The following is a 24,333-nucleotide window of genomic DNA, read 5'->3' on the forward strand; positions in this document are numbered from 1 at the left end:
GCATTTTTTTTCTGCTAAAACTAATTCAGTAATAACCTTGACCCGGAAAGCAGTTATTTGTTATAATGAAAATGAAAACAAAAGTATTGACAATTTTGTAAATTACAATATTCTGATTGGCAAATTCTTTATTCACAAATTCTCCTCCCTTGTACAAAGGATCTTTTTTTATGAAGTCTCTTAAGGTTGTGAAAAATGTTAAAGGCGTGTCTATTGTAAAATATGTGGATATATATATATATATATATATATATATATATATATATATATATATATATATATATATATATATATATATATATATATATACCCTTTTTTCTATATCTTTGGAGATTTAGACTTGATGTCTGAATTTGTTTTTGTAATGTTGTTCACAAGTTCTTTAATAATGATAATAATAATAATAATAATAATAATAATAATAATAATAATAACATTAACCCCAGTCAGTGCAAGATTAGCTGTGTAGTAAATAAAGTATTATAACTATTATTATTAATTAAATATATATATATATCAGAAAATAACCAAGAAGTTTTAGTTAATTAAAAAAAAAACACGTAACGAGAAGTCTCATACTTGTGTGTTTAGCGCCATCTAGTGTTTAGAATCTTACAGTGCCTTGGCATTGTTTTGGTTCTGACGTAGCTTCCTGTAATTTAAATATGGCGGATAAAGGCATGAAAATGTCTCGCAGGTTTTGGAGCTTATGAAAGTTATTTTATAACATTTACTTGCTGCTGAAAAGAACACATTCCAAAGCAAAACAAAGGTACGTTTCGACCGCGGACGAGGCGGTATATTTATAATGTGTAATCTGCTGCGTTTGATTAAATGACTTGAATATATCGTTTCTGCTGTATTGTTTAGATAAACTGACGTTCCACGAAAATATTTTCAATGCACTTTGTAAAAATAATCGTATATTTGTATATTTACCAAGTGAATAGGTTAGTGCAGTGATATCTATCTTTTAGAATTAAGTAAAATTAAAGCTGCAGTCTGATCAAATAGAAATTTCACAGCAGAAAAGGCGTTTGTGACGTGTTTTAATATAATTATGTGTGTTTATTCGCACTATATATCTTAAAATTTGAGTACGTGTCTACCTCAAATTAAACTGGTTGTACAAGTCTGCTACTCAAAAATTGTGGTAATGCATGTATTTTTGTGTATTACATTTAATGAGTTAAGTCTGATGCAGCTTTAATTAAATGCATGCATTTAATGCGTGCATTTTACTTCCATATGGTGAATAAACAAAATAATAATGAAACTTTGTGTCATTGTATCTCAGCAGGTTTCCACTATGAGCAGCAGGAGGAAACGAGCGCCGCCGGCGCGCATAGACGAGGAGGCCAAGAAGAGACTGGAATGGAATATGCATGAAGATCGGAGAAATGAAGGAGATTGTGAAGACATTCTGGAGTCAATCCCAGCTCTGTCTGACAGCTGTCATCTTGGATTGGTGCTTGAGCACAACCAGGAAGAAGCAAACCAATGTTTTATATCTCCTGCAGGCACAGAAATGGGACCTTCAGAAGAGCGTCCAAGCTGCTCCACACAGCATTCTCTTCCAGATACTATAGAACTGAATGTGATGCCAATTTCTGCTCTGGATCACAGGTGGAATGCACTGATTGGAGAGTTGAACCTGTATCCAAAGATTCCCATTGGGATTGGAGACCGTTCCTTCTGCCTGCAGCAAACTGGTGATCGACTAAGCATGAGTCTGAATAGTCCTGAGTTGGAGGTTGAGACTGGCGGAAGTGATCCCGTCAGCTCTGTGCTGATTGAATGTTCATTTGGTGGAATTTTGCTGGAAGATCTGGATTGGCTACAGAAGAGGATGGTCGTTAAATTGTGCCACGCATCAGGAGATGAATCAGTAAAGGTGCAATTAGGATCAAGCATTTAACTGACTGAGGCTTTAGTGATCCAATTAGAGCTGAAACAACGAATCGATTTAATCGATTAAAATCGATTATTAAAATAGTTGTCAACTAATTTAGTCATCGATTCGTTGCTAAATAACTTTTATTTGCCGTAAGCGGCTCATTTCGTGCATATTTCAAATCTGCGGTGACCAAAGTGTGGCAGTAATGAGCCACCGGAGGTTTTACTCAGCCAGTACAACAGGAGAAGTAGCGAATAGCCAATACCCGGCCTTGTTTTGTCACGTGCTTCCCGAGCAGCGTCTCTGCAGCGTCTATGTCTGCAGCATTCAGCGTGATGTGGGAGTACTTTACATTGAGCCTTTAAAAAAGAAGAGTAACCTGTAAACTCTGCACTACTGCACTGTTTAAGGGGGCGTTCACATATCGCGTCTTTTGCGCGCTCAAGTTCGTTATTTCCAACACCGCATCGAGTTAAAAACATTTAAACTTTTCAGAATGCCGCAACCGCACCGCGGGTCATGTGACAAGAACTAACCAATCAGCTTCATCCTTTCCCGTAACAACGTTAAAAGCTCAGTCAAGATGAAAGGAACAGCTGATCATAGTTGTATATGGATTTCCATTTTGAAATAAATTTAGTAGCAGAGCTACTGCAAGCGATTTATTTGAGCTGCAAATCCATTTATCCTTTGCTGAAATTTCCGCGTCTTCAAGGAGAGAGCACGTCATGGTTGCTTAGCAAAGGCAGACGCCTCAGGGGCGCTTCTGCGTGAGCGCTTTGGAAAGAAGGAGAAAGCGGTGCGCCTAGCGTTTTCCACGCGTTTTTAGGCGCGATTTGTGAACGGCCCCTAAGACTTTCATTTGTGCAGATTCTCCAGTACAATGTTGTTTGCAAATGTTTAGTCGTAAAAGCTGATAACATTGCTTTTTAACAGTTAACATTTAAAGCTTTACAAACATGTTCTGTGATCAGTTTGTCGTTTACCAGTTCAAAATTCAGTCGTGCAGCCTAATTATGACTGAATGAGAGAGGTAAATGTAGATATTTGAAATGCACTTATTTTCTCAGTATTCACTGCTCTTTTTCACACAGCAGGTTTTTTGTGTGTGTCCTATTTTTTTTCTGGACAACCTTCTGATGGATTTTACTTTAAACTGTGAGTTCCATTCAGGTTTCATGCCATTGGCACTTTTTTTGAAGGATTGTTTACAATTTCACAGCAAAAGCTATAAAGCTGTTTCCCAGTAAATAATAAAATACAATGCACTGCAATTTTATTCTGTTTTATCCTTATTCTTCGTGAAAATATGTTCTGAAAGATTCCTTAATAAGCTTTGTTCAGGATGTTAAACTACTTTAGGAGCTCTAAGGACTGCCATGGTGAAAACATTATTTGAAATCTACTTGTGAAATTTGCTAGAGTATGGGTCAGTGTTCTGATTGCAGAAGAGTTCGACAAAGGATTACTAACACAATAAAACAACTCCAGGTATATTTTTGATGAGGATATGACAGTGCAAAATGGTTACAATCTCTTAAATCTATGCTGAATGATAAAGACCATTTATTAATAATTTACTTGGGGGAAAAATGGAAAAAACTAAAATATAAGTACATAAACCGATTAATCGATTAATCGTAAAAATAATCGACAGATTAATCGATTATCAAAATAATCATTAGTTGCAGCCCTAGATCCAATAACATAATGTAAACAAATTACTGTGTTTTCTCTTCATTTGTTTTTGTGAACAGTTGAAAATTTTTCTTCTTGAGTCGGGATTGGGCAGACCAGAATTTCTCAGTGAAGGAAATGGGCGCATTAAAAAAGCCAATCAGCTTCTGCAGAAATTAATGGAATTCTTCTACGACTTCATCATCCCTGGTAATCTACAATTTATGGATGCTTTCGCACTATTTAATTCTAATAAGATACCGGGCATGGTCACACTAAAAGACCATTCCTATTTATTTTGTAGAAACAAACAGGCAACACAATTCAGTAATACACTTGGGCCTGGAGGTGGAGCTCTACTCCAAGGCCCACTAAGCCCAGAAGTGGAGCTGCATCACATGACCCACTGAGCATTACATTGAAGTGCAAATGCAATAAAAAATTTTTAGTAAACTTCTAGTAATTGGTATCTGCTTTTTCTATGTTAATAGAAAAAGTGTAAAATGTACAAAGAAATTCAGGAAAATTAAGGAAAAAAAAAACAAAATATTTATAGTTTATTTTTTTCATAAAACAATTAGGCTAATATTTTCTAAAGCAAAACTTGAGGTCATTCTTGTTTATTTTTATAAACTGATTTACAAGTTGAAAGTATTACTATGTGTTGCAGATGCTTTGCATAGATATTATTTTGAACATATCCAGTAATATTTCAACTATTCTAATGGGCTTTCTTATTTCTGGTCAATGGTAGAGGTGATGGTGAATGAGGAGCAGGAGTGTGACACTGATCTGGAGCGTCAGAATGTCGAGGAGCTGTACGATCACGTCAGACACCTCCATCAGACAGAAGCAGCGGAGCAGAGCTTCGATGTCCAGCACCCAGGCCTCATCCCCGTGCTGAGACCCTATCAGAGCCAGGCGGTCAACTGGATGCTGAGGAGAGAGAAGTACAGAAGCAGCAGCTCTCAAGGTCTATATGTGGTTTTCAAATGTTTATCATCATCTTTGATTTATGGAAGTGCATGAAAAGAGTTCAGTGCTAAACGACAGCCTTTGTATTTCTTGCATAGAACAAAGATTGCATTTTCTTTGGCGGGAAATGGTCTCGATTTGTGGCAAGAAGCTCTTTTATAATCCCTACACTGGATGGTATGATTCTTTTTTTTTCCTAGAATGCACTGAAACTATATCAACAGCGTTTAGTTTTGGACTGCTTTAATTCCCTTGAACTCAATCACAGCCTGATCCGAGAGTTTCCTCTGGCGGGAGTGGACTGGCCTGGCGGGATCCTTGCTGATGAGATGGGACTTGGGAAAACTGTGGAAGTACTGGCCCTTATTCTGTGTAACACCCGGCAGAACCTGGAGCATGGCGTTCTCACTTTACCTGTGGTACGTTTACGATTGCATGTGCCCTTAAATGCATGCAAATTAGTCTGCTATAATCTAATTTTGGTAACAATTTACAATAAGGTCCCATTGATTATACATTAACCTTTTAACTTGGCTTTTAATTAAATTATTGTTTATATTGACTGCATGCCAAAACCATCAAACTATTACTTGATCTTGACAAACGGTGTATCGTTAGAATGATAAAAGACACATTGCATTTACAGTAGTTTCTAATTTGATGTCAGGAGAAAAATCAGCATGCAAAGTCAATCTGTAGTGTTTGACATCGAATAGAATAATTTATATTCGAGTTCTAAGTTCTTTACTAAATAGCATTCATTTGGACATTGTTACTGTTACTTAAAGTTAGCTTATGTCTATTAAATAATATTAACAAACAACTTTTGATTTTAATAACGTATTAGTATGTGTATATTTTTGTAGTTATATGTAGAAATCTAATGTTAGCAAATGGAACCTTATGAAGTGTAAAAGCAAGGGACATGGAAATATTTCTTTGCACTTTTTTCAGAATTGACACTTTTTGTATTTCTCTTGCGTCTCTGTCCTCTCCAGGGACGATCTGTGAATTACTTTGTCCCTCCTCCACCATTAGAGAAACAACAAACCATTAAACATGAGGCCAGACCCAAGGAGAAGATCATTTATCCAGGTAAAACTAATTCCTGACTGTTTCATTAAACATGTCATCTGATCAGATACCCTAGGGTTTTAAACTGTTGTTTCATAGGAATATTATTATTCAAGGGCTGAGTTTGTTGATCCCAGAACATGTCCTATTTGTATGAATGAATAATCAACATAATATAATAAATAAGTAATTTCATACAATTACTGTCATTTTCAAGCTGTTCGTGAGATGCTGTTGACTGCGATTAAGGAAATGAAGGTTGGCAAAGGAGCGTCAATCAATGCCATTTTTGCTCATCTGCGGACCATGTACAAGTATGACACCCTAAAGAACCGGAACCACATAAAGAAAGTCCTCACCAAGCTTATTAGCGAGAACATAGTGGAGCAGATCAAAGGACGAGGGTTAGCAGGATCCTTCAAACTGGGGAAGAACTACAAAGAAAAGAAGAAGAAGCCTGCTGCTCCTCAAATTGTTCGTAATTTTACATCTTCTGTAATTAACTTATTTTGATTAGTAAATATATAGAATACACTATCTGTTATTATTATAATCTTTAGTTAACCAGGCAAAAACATCTCTGAGATTAAAAAGGAGTATCCTGTCCAAAATAGGCAAAATATCATGCACACTTAAAACAAATAAGACACACTGATATACAAAACCTTCAGTGATTTATGCTCCAATTCGAGAAGAATGGGATTAAATGTTTCAGAGATACCAGATTATATATATATATATATATATATATAAATTTATTTTTGATTATAAATAATTATAAAATAATAAAAATATGTATGCATAAAAATATTTAAAAAAGTTATTGCTGATTGAAAAAGCACACAAAGCTAGATATTTACTACTTATTTTATTTTACATGTAGAAGAACCATATTTTTCTATTTTTAAGCATGCTACTCAATGATTTCACTTTTTAAATGCAAATTTATTTCTATTATTTTGCTATTTTTATTATTTTGTTACTTTTGTTTTTTTTGTATTTTTTTAAGAAAATGTGTAGAATACAGCATGCAAATTTTCATGTTTTTGTACTATTTGTATAGAATTCTGTATTTATATAGAATTTTTTTTTTTTTTTTAATACCCATTTTATAAAAGAATGAAGACACACTTAAAAAAATGTAAGATGCATCATGCATTTTTTTTCCTTTTTCTTTTAATATTTTTGTAGGTCTATTTCATTTATTTAATTGTTTATTTTATTGCAGTTTTATTTTGTGGTAACCACTTTAAATAATGCATAATGTACTTTTTCATATACTTTGTCTTATTTTAATACTAGTCATGTGACAAGGCCACTCCCAGAAGAACATCTCGTCGGGTTTCTGGTCAGGAGAAAGAGGCATCACAGACCTCGTATACGACAGCATCAGACTCTGAAGACAGTGTGGATCCTCCTCTCCTCACAGAGGAACTCAAAAGTGAGCCAGAGTCACTTCTGGACTCCGAGAATCCACTGCAGTCAGTAGACATCACAGATGAAGATGATAAAGAAACAACAGACAAACCCCAAAAAGAACCTACAGAAGACATCCATGTTGAGAGTTCGAAATCAGATCCTACTCAAAACTCCAAACCTGAACCCGAAACCCCAACCAGAGCATCTGTGATCCCGTTTAATACTCCAGACTACCGCTTTGAGTGCATATGTGGAGAGCTCGGCCTGGTGGACTACAAGCCTAGGGTGCAGTGCTTGAACTGTCTGCTGTGGCAGCACGCTGAGTGTGTCAACTATAAAGAGGAGAACCTGGAAACCACCCCGTTTTATTGCCCTCACTGCCTGGTGGCCATGACACCTGTGTCTACTGGAGCCACTCTTATCATCTCGCCCAGCTCCATCTGTCACCAGTGGGTGGATGAAATCAACCGCCACATTCACACATCTTCCCTCAGAGTGCTGGTAAGAGCTGCAACTACTGTTTAGATCGTTTAACTAGTAGTTCAAACTTTGATTGTATTTTGAAATACTTAATATAAGACTATATTTCTTATTAATGTCAATATTGAAAACTGTTGTGCTGCTTAATATACACTACAGTTCAAAATATTTTTTTACAGTTTCTTATGCTCTTCAAGGCTGCGTTTATTTGATCAAAAATGCAGGAAAAAAATTCATATTGCAAATTATTATTATTATTTTAATATACATTAAAATCTAATTTATTCATGTGAAGCAAAACTAAATTTTCATCATTATTCCTCGAGTCCTCAGTGTCACATGGTCCTTCAGAATCTATTCTAATATGTGGATTTATTATCAGTGTTGAAACTGTTGAGCTGCTTAATATTTTTTTGGAACCTGTGATTCTTTTTTTTCAGGATTCTTTGATGAATAAAAAGTTAAAAAGAAGAGTATTTATTTAAAATAGTAATCTTTTCTAACAATATACACTACAGTTCAAAAGTTTGGCGTCAGTACATTTTAAAACTTTTTAACACTTTAACACTAAAATTTTAAACACAGCAGCTGCCAACATTGATAATTCTAATAATAAATCAGCATATTAGAATAATTTCTTAAGGATCATGTGACACTTTAGACTGGAGTAATGGCAAACTTTTGAACAGCAGTCTATATTAATATTTTTTTTTACTGGCCAACCCAAATTTATTTATATATTTAAAATACATATTTATTTAAAAAAACTTTGTGTGTGTATATCTATGTGTGTGTGTATATATATATATATATATATATATATATATATATATATATATATATATATATATATATATATATATATATATATATATATATTGTATTGATTTTTTTTTTAGGTGTATCAGGGTGTAAAGAGACACGGTTTCATCCAGCCTCACATTCTGGCTGAGCAGGATGTGGTCATCACCACTTACGACGTGCTGCGCACTGAACTGAATTACGTCGACATCCCACACAGCAATAGCAAAGAAGGACGCAAATTCCGCAACCAGAAGCGCTACATGGCCATACCGAGCCCTCTGGTGGCTGTGGAGTGGTGGCGCGTCTGTCTGGATGAAGCTCAGATGGTGGAGTGCACCACAGCCAAGGTAGGTGATCACAACTATACATTAATTTTGCAGGAATTAATCCTGTTCAGTTTTAATTCTAGAGACAGCACAAACAGAGAACAGCTTACTTTGGAAAGATGGACATTCATTTTTATTTTGGTAAAATCTCGTTTTTTTCTATTCAGGCTGCAGAAATGGCTTTGCGTCTCACATCTGTTAACCGCTGGTGTGTCAGTGGAACACCTGTGCAGAGAGGATTGGAAGGTAAGCAGAATTTAGATTTGATTGAAATAGGGCTTGGTGATACAACTAAACAAGATCGTAAATATTTACATACTCTATTTAAAATGCCATATGGTGACTTTATTTTACTTTACTGAGTGATGGCACAAATTTATCAATGAGTCGATGTTTTGAACCGATTCCCTGAAAAAAAATTTACTCTCTGTACTACTGGCATTTTTGTAACTGTGATCACTAATAAAATATCTGTCTCAGCATTATCATCAGCCTAATGTAACCAGAAGACAGTTGTATTATATGATTAAAATAGTTTTTGTTTCATATGAAATCTTTTAGACTTGTATGGTCTTGTCCTGTTTTTGGGAGTTGATCCTTATTGGGTGAAGTACTGGTGGGACCAGTTACTTTATCGGCCGTACCGGCACGGCAATACGACACCGCTCTACAATGTCATTGGTCAACTACTATGGCGATCTGCTAAAAAAGATGTCATCGATCAGGTTAGTAGGTAACTCTTTCAAATAACTAATTTCATTCATCATAATCTTGTCATTGCATTGATTTGATGTCACAAACTCTCATTTTCAGATCCAAATCCCTCCTCAAACAGAAGAAATCCACTGGCTCAACTTCTCTCCAGTAGAGGGACACTTTTATCACCGTCAGCATGAGGTTTGCTCACAGGATGCTCTTGTGAAGCTGAGGAAGATCTCTGATTGGTCATTAAAGCTGGGTAGTTTGGACCGCCGTACCGTCACTACCATATTATACCCCCTTTTACGTCTACGTCAGGCCTGCTGCCACCCACAAGCTGTCAGAGGAGAGTTCCTGCCCCTCCAGAAGAGGTTAGAAACAAGTTTTTTGGGAGATGAGGTGTTCTGGTGCATTCTGTTCACACTGATTTTGTCATCTCCTGTTGAAGCACGATGACAATGGAGGAGTTGTTGAAGTCGTTGCAGAAGAAATGTCGTGTGGAGTGTGAAGAAGCCCACAGGCAGCTGGTGTGTGCTCTCAATGGTCTGGCTGGGATTCACATCATCAGAGGTATCGTGAGCTCCAGTATCTACAGTATTAACCTGCATCTGCCTTCCTTGACTGTTGTAGACATTAATGAACCGTTTCCTGTCATCGCCAGGCGAGTTTGTAGATGCAGCGGAGATGTACAGAGAAGTGCTGCGATCATCTGAAGAACATAAAGCGAGACTGAAAACTGATTCCCTTCAGGTAAACCATTCTAACGCAGTTTAATTTAAGGCAAGACAGCACAGGCAAAACCTTTGTTTTTCAGGAACCGCTCAGTTTTGAGATTTGAGGCTGTTTGGGTTACATTCAGGGTAGACTAGAAAGACAACATTAAAAATACTAATTTAGGTGTTTACTTCTCTATATGCATCTGTAGATTTCAGTTTTCTTAAAAGGAGTTTTTTTTTTCTTCTCATCCTCAGTCTGTAATCTCCAATTCAGTAGCATGTACATACACCAAACTTTACAGCTGTATTCATATCTATATTCAGAGGTTTATTAAAAAGGGGTTTGTTTATAATCATTTACCTGAATCATCAACGTTTTATTCCGAAAAATATGGTGAAATATGTTTTCTGAGTGATTAAAGTGTTTTCCGAAATCTCCTCTATAAAATCTTTTGATGTCAATAAAATAAAAGAAGAATTTTAAACCTTTATCCAGTTTTCATATTTATGCAAATGAGTGCATATTTAATTATATAATGCTTTATTTTAACACAACATTTTAGAAATATTGTTATACAAAATAAGTGTCTTAAAGTGTTGTGATTAATCAACTGGTAAAGTATAGTTTTTAATAAAATTTAATAATAGTAATATTTTTAATATTTAAATATTTATCCTATTCACCTGTGGTGTCTTGCCCTAATCACACTTTTATTATTCTGTTTAGTTTTTTTGTTCTAAGTCCGATTTAACTCCCAAATGAAATAGCTTTACTGTTGTTTTTGTACAGAATTGTATTTCATCCTTTTTTATAATGTCTTTTATAATGCATTTTTATTGTTGCGGCTTAATCTTTTTTTTTTTTTTCTTCAAAATGTATAGAGGCTCCATGCAACCCACAATCTGATGGAGCTTCTGAATGCAAAGCATCCTGGGATTCCTCCAACCCTGAGAGATGACCGTCTCAAAGATGAGGTTGGGTAACTGCTCACAGGCCTAAATATGATATATTTGTAACATGAAGATTCTAGTTCTGTGTTTTCGTCCCAGGCTGAGCAGCTGAAGCAGCATTACATGGCTAAGGTGAACTCTGAGGTTTCTGAAGCACATCAGAATCTACAGCCCGTTCTTCAGCACATCAAAGAGCTGAGACGCAAGGTAAAACCTCAGGGACCACACATTATCAGCTTTGTGTTTTGCCGAGTTATTGTTGTATGTAATTGTGTGTTGTGCCCTAGGTGAACCTTCGCTCTCCCTGGTGGCTGGATGTCATACAGCATGCCATTCAGTACTCTATGGACGATGACCTTGTGGGCCGCATCCAAAATGAGCTAACTTGCAGTTATAAACAACAAGCCAACAAGCTCTCATTGGCAGACAAGTAATCCAGCATCCATTCACTTGATAGATTGCAGATCTATAGTTTTTGATGGAAAGAAGTACTATTTAATTAAAATGTCTCACTTATAGGTTTCGAGATGCTCGTGGTCTTCAGTTTCTGCTCAGCACTCAAATGGATGATTTGATGAAATCGCAGAAAACGGTTCAAGATGCCGTAAAGAAGCTGGAGGGGCCGCCATCTCCGCAGGTCATCGAGGATGCAACACTTTGCCACCTGCGACCTGTTCGTCTGCCACTCAACAAGTAAAATCTTTTCAGTGTTTATGGATGAAGTGCATATTTTATATTACAATAGCAATGCCTAAATAATTACTGTTTCCAATCTGTAAAACTCCAAGGCCATTAGTGAACAATTTTTACGCTACATTTTTCATTCCACATTATATTGAGTTACATTATGTTTATTAATTTGTTATTGTTTTTGCATTTTATTTTTGAGCTTCTAGTGTTTAAGAAAATTACACGTTATGCTAAAGTTAAATGTCACATTTGCAAATTACGTTAACTGTTCACCATTGAATTTAACATTTGTTCCTTTTAAAAATTCATTCCGTAGCTGTGTGTTTTGCAAATCCGATGAACTTTTTACGGACTACGAGTCAAAACTTTTCTCTCACACGTAAGTTATAAAACACATTAGATAGTTTTCAGTTTAAAGTGGTTAAGTCATCTAAAAATGAACATTTTATCATTTTTTACTAAACCGGTATGACTTCTCAAGTAGAATACGTAAGGAAATGTTTAGCAGAATGTCCAAGCTGCTCTTGTTCAATAAAGGTTGAAGGACTATGGGCTGTCAAAAAGGACAAACAGCACAATAAGAGTTTTATAAATGTATTTCACATAACTTCAGCGCTATATTCCAAGTCATACAATAGCTTTATGTGAGAAACAAACTGAAATTTTATCTGTTATTTACTGACAATTATGTTTAAAAACCATGGTCACCATTTAGTTTAATTCAGTGGAAAATCACAGCTTGGACATTCTGATATGCATATCTAATTTTCTGTGCCTTACTTAATTAAAGGGTTTATAAAGACATTTTGGTGAACTTTTCCTTCAAAACATATATGCAGAAAGCTTCAAATAAACTTCATTTTTTTATGTATTCTTGGCAGAGTAAAGGGACAGATGGCCATCTTTGAGGAGATGATTGAAGATGAGGACGGGCTGGTAGATGACCGGCTCCCCACGACCAGCAGGGGTTTGTGGGCAGCCAGTGAGACCGAACGAGCCCTTAAAGCCACCCTGTCCTTTGCAAAAGCCCGTCGCTTGGAGTCTGGACTCATAGAGGAGGGAAACTCCTTCATGGAGCTCTTTGAGTCCTGGAAGAAAGAATATAAGGTTTGAGGTTGTTTTCTCATTGCATGGTGAATGAAGCGCTTGAATGTCCTCATCAAAATGTCTCGTGCTCTTTCAGCTGCTGCATGAGTACTGGATGTCGCTGCGGGATCACGTGTCAGCCATAGATGAGCTGGGCATGGCCACCGAGAGGCTGCGTGTGCGGTTACCCGATGAGCCCAAACCCAAAGTGCTGCATATCATAGAACCTCACGAGGTGATGACGACAGAAAGAGTCCCATCTGTCATGCTCTTTGTCATTTTTAGACTAAGAGAAGTAAGAACCATTTATTGTTTTTTTGGGGGGTTTTTTTATACACGTGAACAGGTGGAGCAGAACAGGATAAAGCTGCTCAATGACAGGGCGGTGGCCAAATCACAACTGCAGAAAAAGCTTGGGCAGTTTCTCTATCTCACAAACCTGGAGAAGGTAATACATGATGTATTTTAAGGTATATTAGTCAACGTTATTTAAAGTGCCCCTATAATGCAATTTTTAAGGTTCCTAATATTGTTTCGGAAGTCTCCTACAATAGGTTTGCATGCATGCAAGCATTACATTGCACACTGCATGAAAGGCAATATTGGAAATGGTATATAGGGGCACTTTAACCATTTTTTAACCCTTTTTTTATACATAAGACTATTTACCCAATATTCAGACTCAAGTCTATTAATTTTTACCCTCTCTCTGATCCTTAGAACTAAGAAGTGTTTTTATTTTTTTGCTCCCATACCTTTAAGGTAATATGCTACAAGCAAAACCATTGTTTTCTTTATGCACTAGTCAGCGTATGGGTTATTTTGTTTCCATAACTTGTCTTCCTTCACACTAGTGTATAGAAAACATCTAAAATACACACTTAAATGTTTATTTTAATACAAAATCTATTATTTCGCATTATCTCCATTTCAGTAGCTCTTACACCTAACTTTCCATGTTTATTCCTATCTATACTCTTAAGGTTTTTACAGAGATGTTTGTTCATGTGTCATTTGCCTGATTTATATAACACTTTTCACTGTTTGTGTCTGTAGATTTCAATTGATACATATCTTTAAAGGCCATTTTCTCAAACTGATTTTTTTTCTCCTCCACTAAGTCAAAAAAAGAGGAGTTAGTTGTTATTCGCCGTGTTTTTATAAAAATTTTTTCCTGAAAACATTGTGAAAATGTATTTTGTTCCGCATGTTGATAGTATTTTCTGATTTACGCAGTGATAAAGAGAGATATCCAAAACTTTAATATGTCAAAAGAATGAAAAGAATTATGAACTTGGATTTATCTTATATTCAGATTTCTGTTCTGGAAATGCATAAGAGTTACTGCACATTTAATTACATAATGCATCGTTTGCATATTTTGACATAACATTATGAAATGTAATTCATGTATTGATCATTACAGTCTCAAGATAAGTCCACCGGAGGGTTGAATCCAGAACCATGTCCCATCTGTGCTCGTCCGCTGGGTCAGGAGGTAAAATCAAAGCAAAAATTAATCTGTCAAGTGTATATATGTAAGTATATACTCTGAACGTGACTTGCATGTGTTTTTATTGTCAGTGGGCTGTACTGACCTGCGGACACTGTTTCTGTAACGAGTGCATTGCTATCATCGTGGAGCAGTACAGTGTCGGCAATCGACGGAGAGCCATAAAGTGCGCCATATGCCGACAAACCACTTCTCATTCGGAGATCTCGTATGTGTTCACCACTCAGAGCGACCACCAGGGGCAGGACATCCCTGTGAAGGTCAGAGACAATTCTTGACTTATATAGGCGTTTAATATGGATTTTGTTAAAATACAACTGTACATGTGACATTTTCAGTCAGGTCCGATATGATTTGTAGCCTTTCTGTAATCTCTTTCCCCTGTAGGGCAGCCACTCCACGAAGGTCGAGGCCGTGGTTCGAGTGTTAAAGAAAATCCAGATGACCAACCCGGGAGCCAAGTCTCTTGTGTTCTCCACGGTAACGCTCTCATTAAATGAGTTACTACATCAAACAGCAGACTACAGCTCTTAACCTCTGACCTTACATTTACGCCTCGGCTCTCAGTGGCAGGGTGTCCTGGACATCATTTCCAAAGCTCTTTTCGACAACAACATGGAGTTTGCACAGATCAACGGAATCCACAAATTTCAGGTTTGTGTTGAATATGATGAAAATGTAACATACAATGTTTGTCTTTAATTAAGGATTTTTCCATCTTTCTTTTCTGTAATTGCTTAAATATGTTATTAATAAAACACGAGTAGATCCAGCACAAAAAATTAGTAATGTTTAATAAAAAAAATTTAATTGTTTCTGTTGTCTTCAATTACCCAAAGTGTTTTTTTAAATATGTTTATATTTAATATTAAATGATTTTAATAAAATATTAGTTTATAAATGAGACATAGAACTCTAGAATTTAATATTTTTTGTTCATGTTTTTAAAATACATATTTGTATTTAATAAAAAAAAATTATTTAACCACTAAGCACAAATTTGAAATTATGATTATTGCATTCATTTTTAGGAGAACCTGAGTGCTTTTAAATATGAGGAGAACATCAACATCTTGCTGCTGCCACTGCACACAGGCTCAAATGGGCTAAACATCATTGAAGCTACACATGTGCTGCTGGTGGAGCCCATTCTAAACCCTGCCCATGAGCTGCAGGCCATAGGAAGAGTGCACCGGATTGGCCAGACCAAGTAGGCATCAACCCAATAATATAACATTCAACACAACACATGCTGCTGACATGAGTTTGATTCTAGCTGCAACTTTTCTCTCATATCAGTTAAAATGGCTCAAATTCCAAAAAAGGTTTTTGGAATATTTAAAGGATTAGTTCACAAAACAATGTGCTCACCCTCAGGCCATCCAAGATGTAGAGATTGTTTCTTTATGTAAATATATTTGGAGAAATGTTACATTTCATCACTTGCTCAGCAATGGATCCTCTGTAGTGAATGGGTGCCGTCAGAATGAGAGTCCAAACAGCTGATAAAAACATCACAATAATCCACACCACTCCAGTCCATCACTTAATGTTTCATGAAGCAAAAAAGCTGTGTGATAAAACAAATCCATCAAGGCATTTTAACTGTTGATTCTGGCCACAATACAAGTCTGTGATCCACAATAACACTTCCTCCAAGGACAAAAAGATGTTATTAGTAAATTATTAAATTATTCAAATGTTTTTTACAGACCCACATTCGTTCATCGGTTTCTGATCAAGTCCACCATCGAGGAACGGATGCAAGCAATGCTTAAAACAGCAGAAAAGAGGTACGTTTCTGACACAAAATGACTATTTTTTTATATCAAAATCAAACTATTGTGGTTTTTAGTCCATGTATGTTTATCCCTCTAGAACTAGTTTACTCCGTTTTTTTTTTTTTTTTGTCCTACCCCAATTTCCTTGTTTAAAATGAATCTCATCAACACAGTATAAAAAAAATGCATTTGTCAAGCACTTTAATGGGATCTTTAAAACCTATAATTGTGCACTATGGTCTTAGTAGATTTGCATTGTTTTTGCTCTGTTTACTGAAAATGAACTTGACTAATCGGTCTCAAACCAACATCATCTTCAGTCAAAGTTCCACGTCTATGAAGCATTCGGAGGCCTCCGTGTTTACAGTGGCAGACCTGGCCGAGCTGTTCACAGAGGACAGCGAGTCTCTTGAGTAAATGTCTCTGCAGACCTGCCAGTCCAAAGGCCAGTAATGTGAACACTACACTAACACCAGCCAGGAGACGAGCCGTGTGCTGCTCTCCAGCTCTCCTACATGTTTGCTTTGCACATTCCCCTTTCTGTCTGTTCTGTGCCATGGTGTAATTTATTCATTATATTCAATATGAAAAAGAAACTGATTTGATGAACCGTTTCAATCCTGTATCTCTGTTTGTTTTCTAGATTTATAGTGGGTGTCATTTTTATTAATGCAATGTTGTGCATAAACAAATGATTTTTAATATGATTTTAATGAACCAAATTGAAATTAGAATGCATTTTTAATGCTGTACAGTGCATTGGTTTTGACATTAGCACTCGTGTATTTGTGATTGATCGAACAAATGTTTTATAAGAACCCGCAGTAATCACAGTCTGTGCTGTAAAGTCAATTAAAAAAAAAACATGTGACATTTTATTGGAATTGTGCTCTTGTCCTGGTTTATTTTTTAATTTAAATGCATTTTATGATGTTCAGGAAGGAAATTGCTTGAATTTACAGCACTGATTCTTGTTGGAGCATCTTCCGTTCAGGCGCTCCTTTCAGTGGAGGGTCTGTGCAAAGTTGTAGCAGACCACGTTGAACATTTATCTGGTGCTATTTGCAAAACAAAAGACATGTGATTCAGTTTCCGTAAAACTCATCCAATAAAGAGCTCTTGTAAAAAGTAAAACCAGAAAGTAAAAAGAAAGAGACTTTCTTTGTGCTAGAATGGACAAGGGCAACTGAACTCTTTCTGTCAAGCTGTACTAAAATGCAAAATATCTTTCATGTCAGGTTATGATAACCCAAATAACAGTATTGTACATGTTCTCAAACCTAAAATTGTCTCAAATGAAAAAAATACAATGGCTTGTCAACGGAGGAATTCACCAGAAATAAATGTTCTGTTTACAAGAAGAGATGCATTTTGTTGTATATTTCTTTTGAATTTTTCAGGGAAATGCTTAGCAGACTGATCATTTTATTTTATATATCCCCTGAAAATGCATTGATTGCAATGGCATCGTTTCACATTTTGGCATTTGACATTTGAAAATCTCCCTCACGAGTTTGAAAGACTGCCCCCTCTCTCTGTCCAAACAGTCTTAAAGACATCAACTCCATCGTGACTAAGGTGTCAGTGAACTGCCCTTGACTCAGTGTGACGGATTTCTTTCCAAACAAGTCGTTGGGGTTCCCGAAACAGTAAAACGTTTGCCATGCCCTTTAAAAACCCATACAGACAAAAGAGTGAGATAAAACGAAACACCGCCCCTGTACCTCCATTCCCTTTGCATGACAACCTTTGGCCTTGTCGACCAAAGCACTGAAATGTACAGTGCACCGTCCGTCTGCTAAGTGGGTTGTCAGTAGTATTTTTTGTTGCTTTTGCCTGAAATCTAGTTGGTTGGTGTAACCTTGGACTCCCCCCAACTTGTACTATTCTTGTGTGGAATCTCATTGTTGGTGTGGACATCATTCAAGCTGGTGTTCCAAAGCAACTGGAGGTTCCCACTTCATTAGAGCTGTGTTGTGGAGGGCTGGAGAGAGAGTGCAAGCACTACGTCTGGCTCTGACAGCTAGCCGAGGTGATAACCGAGAAGAATTGGTGGAAAGGGCTGAAGACAGAACTAAATTTCAGAAGAAAAAAAAGGAAAGGCTTTAAGGATGACACCTGCTACACTGGCACTGACATGGTCTTTGCTCTCAATATGGATCGTAACTTCTGCTGTGCAGATTGAAGAAGGTAAGTCTGATTAAACATATTCAGAGAAATATTCAAGTGCATTATTTGATTGCTACATGCATAAAAAAACTGTTTGAATTTGGGATGTATATTTTGGCTAATTGTAATAAAATAAACCCAAAAAGAGCTTTTACATGCACTGATGTCTTCCATGCATTTTTATGTATCTTTTATAATGCTAAAGAATCTGTCATTGCACTGCAATTAATGTACATTTTATATAACATTTTTAAATGTTATGTTAATTTGAATTTATACAGAGAGATTAAAAACAAATGCTATATATATTAGTATTTTTTTCTTTTGAACACTAAAGCATGTACCATTGCAATACTTCAAAATGTATAATTATATATCCAATATTAAAATATTACATGCAAAATTAATATTTAAGCATTCTTTCTCCATGTTTTCATCTAGAACTCAATGAGACAGTCATTTGCACCAAAGATCAGATGCAAGTTATCATTCCCAGTGTGTTTTTTCTGAACAAGGAGCCACCTGTTTCCGTATGTTCATGCCATTAATTTCACAAATACTTAAATCAGTTGCAATGCTTGAATTTGTTTTAAACCATCTTCACTGATCTCTGTTCAGGTTTGGGATTTGCACTTGAATGATCCTGACTGTCGAGGGGTTGAGGTTGGGAACGACTATGTCTTCAGCATCACGACAAACCTCACAGACTGCGGCACCATTATGGTAATCCTCATTAGCATCCTCAAAGCATTGTGTGTAATCATAAAACTGCTTCAGACCATCACGAGGACCGGAGAACGTCTTCAGCCAATAACAAACTGGTGTCAAGACATTAAAGACTTTTAAAAAGGTTGTAAACACTTGTTGCTTTAAGGCAAACTACAAATTGGGGCTCTTTGGATGTTAAACTTGAAAATACAAACAGTAAATTTCCCTATTTTACAATCCCTTCATAGGTTGAGTGGTGACCCGTGCTTTGTTCATAGAAGAAGCAAACCTTCTAAAATTGTCTAGTAAAATATTATACGTCTCTATAATTATGTGCATTGTAATAAGCAACAAACATGAGAGTTAGATATTCTTTTAAGGGAGAATTGTATTTATTTAATTATTTTTCAATATGCAAATGCACATCATTGTTCGTTTCCCTACAAATTGGCTGGCTAGTCCTTTCAGAGCTCAGAGGGGAGGACAAACAGCCATGTGGCTCTAAATTATCCTGATTTATATGTAAATGATTACTGTGTTTTCAGCCGTGGTGAATAGGCCGACCATAATTCAGTGTCGTACTTTATAGTCCTTCTTTTATTCTGCCCTACAGCCAGCCTCAAACAGCGGTACCACAACCCAGAGGACAAGCTTCTTTCTGGCACGGCATAAATCTGTACTTGAGAACACGAGCATCGTTGAGAGCCTCTCTCGGGACTCACCAGACTATTTTTTGTAAAGCCAGTAAAAGGTTAACGCAGCTTAGAAAGGAGACGAATTCCCTCCTCTTCCGCCTTTAAGAGTTTTACAAGCTTTTTTCATACTAAAAGTAGAGCGTCTTTGGATTAGAAAAATAAAAATCCTTGGTTGTTGAAATTAGCTGCTTTTGAGAATGTGATCAAGAGAGGCAGTTTTCTGTTCCTTGTACATCCAGGATTGATTTAAACAGAAAAATGTGAGGTCAATAGCACTAACATTTGGAGACAGTGTCGAGAAGAAACAAGAATCAGGAGGTGTGTTTGTAATGGTCGGGGAAATAAAAGGGCAATAAAGTTTGTTTTACCGGATGTGGTAGGGGACAATTTAGCCCCTTCAATAGAATGTTGTTTCCTTACGTTGACCTTTAACTTCTTATGTTTTATTGGCCCATGAATGTCACTCAGACATTATTAAACTCAATATTATGCAAATTGAAGTTAGACGAGACAAAAAAATCTCAAAAGACTTTCAATGTAAACTGGAAGAGGAACATTGTACAAGATAAATTATTAATTTACAACCATTTGAAGGCTATTTATCTCATATATATATATATATATATATATATATATATATATATATAGTTTGAATACTTGGACAGTTAGAAATAAAATGTATTTAAACTCTGATATACTCATTACTATATGCATTGTTAAAGATCATTAAAAATCATTAAAAGTATTTTTTTAAATATAATTTTAAAAAGAATTAAATTTCTGTTTCATGTTTCCCCGCAGGCATCAGATGATACTCATATCATGTTCACCAACTCGATCCGCAATAATGAAACCGATATCATCACCAGAAGCTACATCAACATCACATTTGGGTGTCGATACCCAGTAAACTACATGGTTCAGCAGCAAAACGGGGAGAATCTGATCAGAGTAGATGTGAGGTGAGCTTCTCTAGTCATGACATCACCAGTTTTAATTAATTCTGCAACTCTTTTTGGTTCAGAGCTCAGTCTATCTGGGACTGCAACACTCCATATGTAGTAATGGCTTTAATTATCACTATTTTTCCAAGCTTAAAAAAGGCTGAGACCTTCACTAATTGTTTGTTTGTATGTAAACACAATAAAGGAAGCTAATGGTAACAAAAGACTGCCCTGGGGTCCAACTCTAAGAGTTTCATTCAATATTCATTGAGCAGACCTTGCAGCCCCTTCAATGAGTCTTTTAAAATTCTCTGCCCCGCAGGACAATCACTCTGAACACGGAGGATGGAAATTTCTCGGTCTCCATGCTGCTGTATAAAGACGAAGAGTTTCAGGATAAATGGACCACTGTTCCTTCTCTCACACTTGAGGACAACATCTATGTCAAAGTTTACATGGTGTGTGTTGAGCTGAATAGAGGACATTACTCACTACAAGCTACTGAGGGCTTTCATGAAAGCTGCCGTGTGTTTTCTTTATGCGGCAGTTAAGAACTGTTTGGCTCTTTGTTCTCAGTTCTCAGAATGGAACATTCTATCTATCTATCTATCTATCTATCTATCTATCTATCTGTTCATTGTTGGTTCAATGGTTCTGTCTATCCATTTGTCTGTCTGTCTTTTGTTTGTTCTACATTAGATGTTTCTATCCATCTGTCTGTCTGTGTCCTTCTGTCTGTCTCTGTCTGTCTGTCTTTCTGTCTCTCTCTCTCTCTGTCTCTGTGTCTGTCTGTCTCTTTGTTTCTCTCTATCTGTCTTTCTGTGTCTCTCTGTCTGTCTTTCTTTCTCTCTCTGTCTGTCTGTCTTTGTCTCTCTATCTGTCTTTCTGTCTGTCTTCTGTCTCTGTCTGTCTGACTCTATGTCTGTCTTTTGTTTGTTCTATGTTAGATGGTTCTGTCTATCGATCTATTTATAATAAGTATATTTCTAATTCTATTTCTTAGAATTATACTACTATTTTACTAATATTTCTTTGTACTCAAATAGATATAGGAAAGATTATGTCCACAAATCCTGTAAATTACTTTGAATCACAAATTAAACATGCCAATTCAATACTCCTGTCATTTATAAATGCTTTGATATAATTTGAGGACAGAATATGTACCAATAATGTACCATATCTGCAAGTGAGCAGTAATTATTTTTTAATGAAGTCACTACTTTAAACGTGCTAATGAAGCTTTCTGGACTTTTTATCCTGCAGATTCCAGCCAATCTGTTTCTGAGAGTAGAGAGGTGTTGGGCCACACCGACCAATGACCCTTACAGCAACATTCAGTACACCTTCATCAGAGACAGGTCAGGTTTTGCCCATCAAGCATTTAATTTTAGTGATATAAAAACTCATTTTGTTTATTAACTCCCTTTTATTGTCCTCGGTGTAAATGCCCTCTTTCACAGCTTCATTATTCCTTTGCTCAGGATTTAAATGTTCATTCAATCATAATTATCACCAGTGGTGTGAAAGGCTGTTGTTGTGACATGCTGTTGGAATTGTTGCTAAAGGACCTGATGACAGAACAGAGTATGTAGCTAACTACAGTCATGTGACGACTGTCAGCTGCCGTGTACATTGCCGTTTAACAGCTGTGCTTGTCCTTAACCCAAAGAGATTCTCCACCAGGAGAAAGCTATGAAGCATGCGGTTTCTGTGAACATTAGAGAAAACAGATCCAACGTAGATATCAATCCTTTGAGTACAAATATCACACTGACTTACATTTCTCTTCACATCAGTTGTCCAGTGTTGTGGAATGACCAGACACTAGCTGTGATGAAGAATGGTCAAGGACCAGAAGCTCTGTTCAGGATACAAATGTTCAAGTTTGTTGGTAGCTCCTACACAGATATTTTCCTGCATTGCAACGTCCAGATCTGTCATAACACAGGAGGAGTGTGCCGGCCTGTGAGTTCCCATCAACACACACACACACACACACACACACACACATATATATATATATATATATATATATACTGCTCAAAGAAAGAAGTCACCATGCATTGATTTGATTAAAAACAGTAGTATTGTGAAATATTATAATTTAAAATAACCATTTTCTATTTTAATATATACCAAAATGTAATTAATTCCTTGATGCAAAGCTGAATTTTCAGCATCATTAATCCAGTCTTCAGTGTCACATGATCCTTCAAAAATCATTTTAATAATTTGCTGCTTAAGAAACATTTTTATTATTATCAGTGTGCTGCTTAATATTTTTGTAGAAACAGTTATACATTTTTTAGGTTCAGAAGAACAGGTTTTATTTGAAATAGTATTTTTGTATCTGTAAAAAAAATATTTACTGTCAGTTCAGTTTTGATCAATTTAGTCCATCCTTGCTAGATAGAAGTACAAGTCTTACTGATCTCAGACTTTTTAATGGTAGTGTACCAAATGCTTATCCAACACCCATTTGCCAGGGTCTAGAATTGGACAAAAACACCATAAAAGTACAATACATGTACCATAAAAGTATTCCATATGACTTGCATATGACCTGCTCTTTTTTCTTTTTTCAAATTGCTAATTTGAATCATCAACCATCCTTTTATATTCCACAAGAAACATACCAATTTTGAACAATATGTGGGTAAATAAGTAATATCGATTTTCTTGGTTTGATGAATTTTTCCTGTAAAAAATATAGTTGAGAAACATTGATTGCATTATAGTAACTTTAAATCACAGAATTGCTCTGCCGAAGATGCATCAGTACGGACACGCAGGGATGTTGCATCGTCTCACACAGTCTCGTATGGACCAATCAGAAGACTCAAAACTAACATGGAGAATACTAATCTGAGTAAGTCTTGTAAAATCTTGTGTCTTCATAAGAGTCACCATACTCATGTGCTCAAACCTATTTGAACATCTCTTCCGGGTTCAGATTTGCCCCCTGTGGAAACCTTTGTGTTGGGTGGTCTGCTGTTCATCCTGATTGTCATCACAGGAGTTTTTGGGAAACTCTGGCTCCAGAGCAGAAACTCGTATCCGACACAAGAGGCCCAGCTCACTCTCTCCAACATCCACCACATCTCAGAGGTGGCCAGCTAACTTGAGATCTCATAAACACACAGTGTGGTGTGAATTGTTCAGTTTGACAATTTTGTCTGCTAACCTGTAGTGCATTTTTTTAGCTGTTCTTTTTGTCTTTTATTGTGAAATAAAAAAGAAACTTTTTGAATTCCTAAAAGCTTGCTTAATATACTGTTCAAAATTAAATATTGAGACACTTTGTGATTGAAAATCATCAAACATGATTATAGTTTATGTGATGATCTACATATGTGACCCTGGAACACCAGTCATAAGGGTGTCAAAGTTTTCCATTGATGTATGGTTTGTTAGTATAGGACAACATTTGGCCAAGATACTACTATTTGAAAATCTTGAATCTTAGGGTGCAAAAGTTGTCCAAATGAAACCTGTATGAAAACACCTTTTGTGAACATTAGGAGAATTGACTCCATCCATCAACTAAACATCACCATCTGCTGATTCAAAGACATTGTGCAAAAATGACATCGAACAGAAGGGAAATCTTTGGTCTAGACCATGGTTCAATATTTTGTTATTTATGCATTTTAAAGTATGACTTAAGTTTACAATACATTTTTGGGGTCACTGTACAACAGCATTGTTTTATCTGACCACAGTTCT

General features: G+C 36.2%; 2 protein-coding genes across 3 annotated transcripts; both read left to right on the plus strand.

Moving 5' to 3' along the window:
* Positions 1-652: 652 nt before the first annotated feature.
* On the plus strand, positions 653-17,449 carry LOC132111312 (E3 ubiquitin-protein ligase SHPRH-like). 2 transcript variants are annotated; one of them, XM_059518493.1, is made up of 30 exons: positions 653-772; positions 1,301-1,894; positions 3,655-3,784; positions 4,329-4,547; positions 4,648-4,726; positions 4,818-4,968; positions 5,548-5,644; positions 5,841-6,097; positions 6,926-7,543; positions 8,422-8,673; positions 8,820-8,898; positions 9,214-9,377; positions 9,466-9,722; positions 9,800-9,921; positions 10,013-10,101; positions 10,950-11,042; positions 11,118-11,225; positions 11,306-11,448; positions 11,538-11,711; positions 12,025-12,087; positions 12,590-12,815; positions 12,892-13,029; positions 13,141-13,242; positions 14,221-14,292; positions 14,379-14,567; positions 14,695-14,787; positions 14,875-14,961; positions 15,339-15,517; positions 16,020-16,100; positions 16,409-17,449. In XM_059518493.1, exons 2-30 carry the CDS (start codon positions 1,310-1,312, stop codon positions 16,503-16,505), a joined length of 4,944 nt encoding a protein of 1,647 aa, XP_059374476.1. In that variant the 5' UTR covers positions 653-772; positions 1,301-1,309; the 3' UTR covers positions 16,506-17,449. The 2 variants fall into 2 exon arrangements, with proteins under 2 accessions (XP_059374476.1, XP_059374475.1); XM_059518492.1 differs by having other exon boundaries at positions 659-772; positions 1,298-1,894.
* Positions 17,450-18,702: 1,253 nt separating this feature from the next.
* LOC132111313 (pancreatic secretory granule membrane major glycoprotein GP2-like) lies at positions 18,703-23,882 on the plus strand. The gene is made up of 8 exons (XM_059518494.1): positions 18,703-18,787; positions 18,876-18,980; positions 20,462-20,622; positions 20,927-21,062; positions 21,871-21,965; positions 22,404-22,572; positions 23,362-23,476; positions 23,555-23,882. The coding sequence occupies exons 1-8, from the start codon at positions 18,734-18,736 to the stop codon at positions 23,725-23,727; spliced, it is 1,008 nt and encodes a 335-aa protein (XP_059374477.1). The 5' UTR covers positions 18,703-18,733; the 3' UTR covers positions 23,728-23,882.
* Positions 23,883-24,333: the final 451 nt, after the last annotated feature.

Source organism: Carassius carassius, chromosome 31, assembly GCF_963082965.1.
Source record: "Carassius carassius chromosome 31, fCarCar2.1, whole genome shotgun sequence".
Classification (NCBI taxonomy): Eukaryota; Metazoa; Chordata; class Actinopteri; order Cypriniformes; family Cyprinidae; genus Carassius; species Carassius carassius.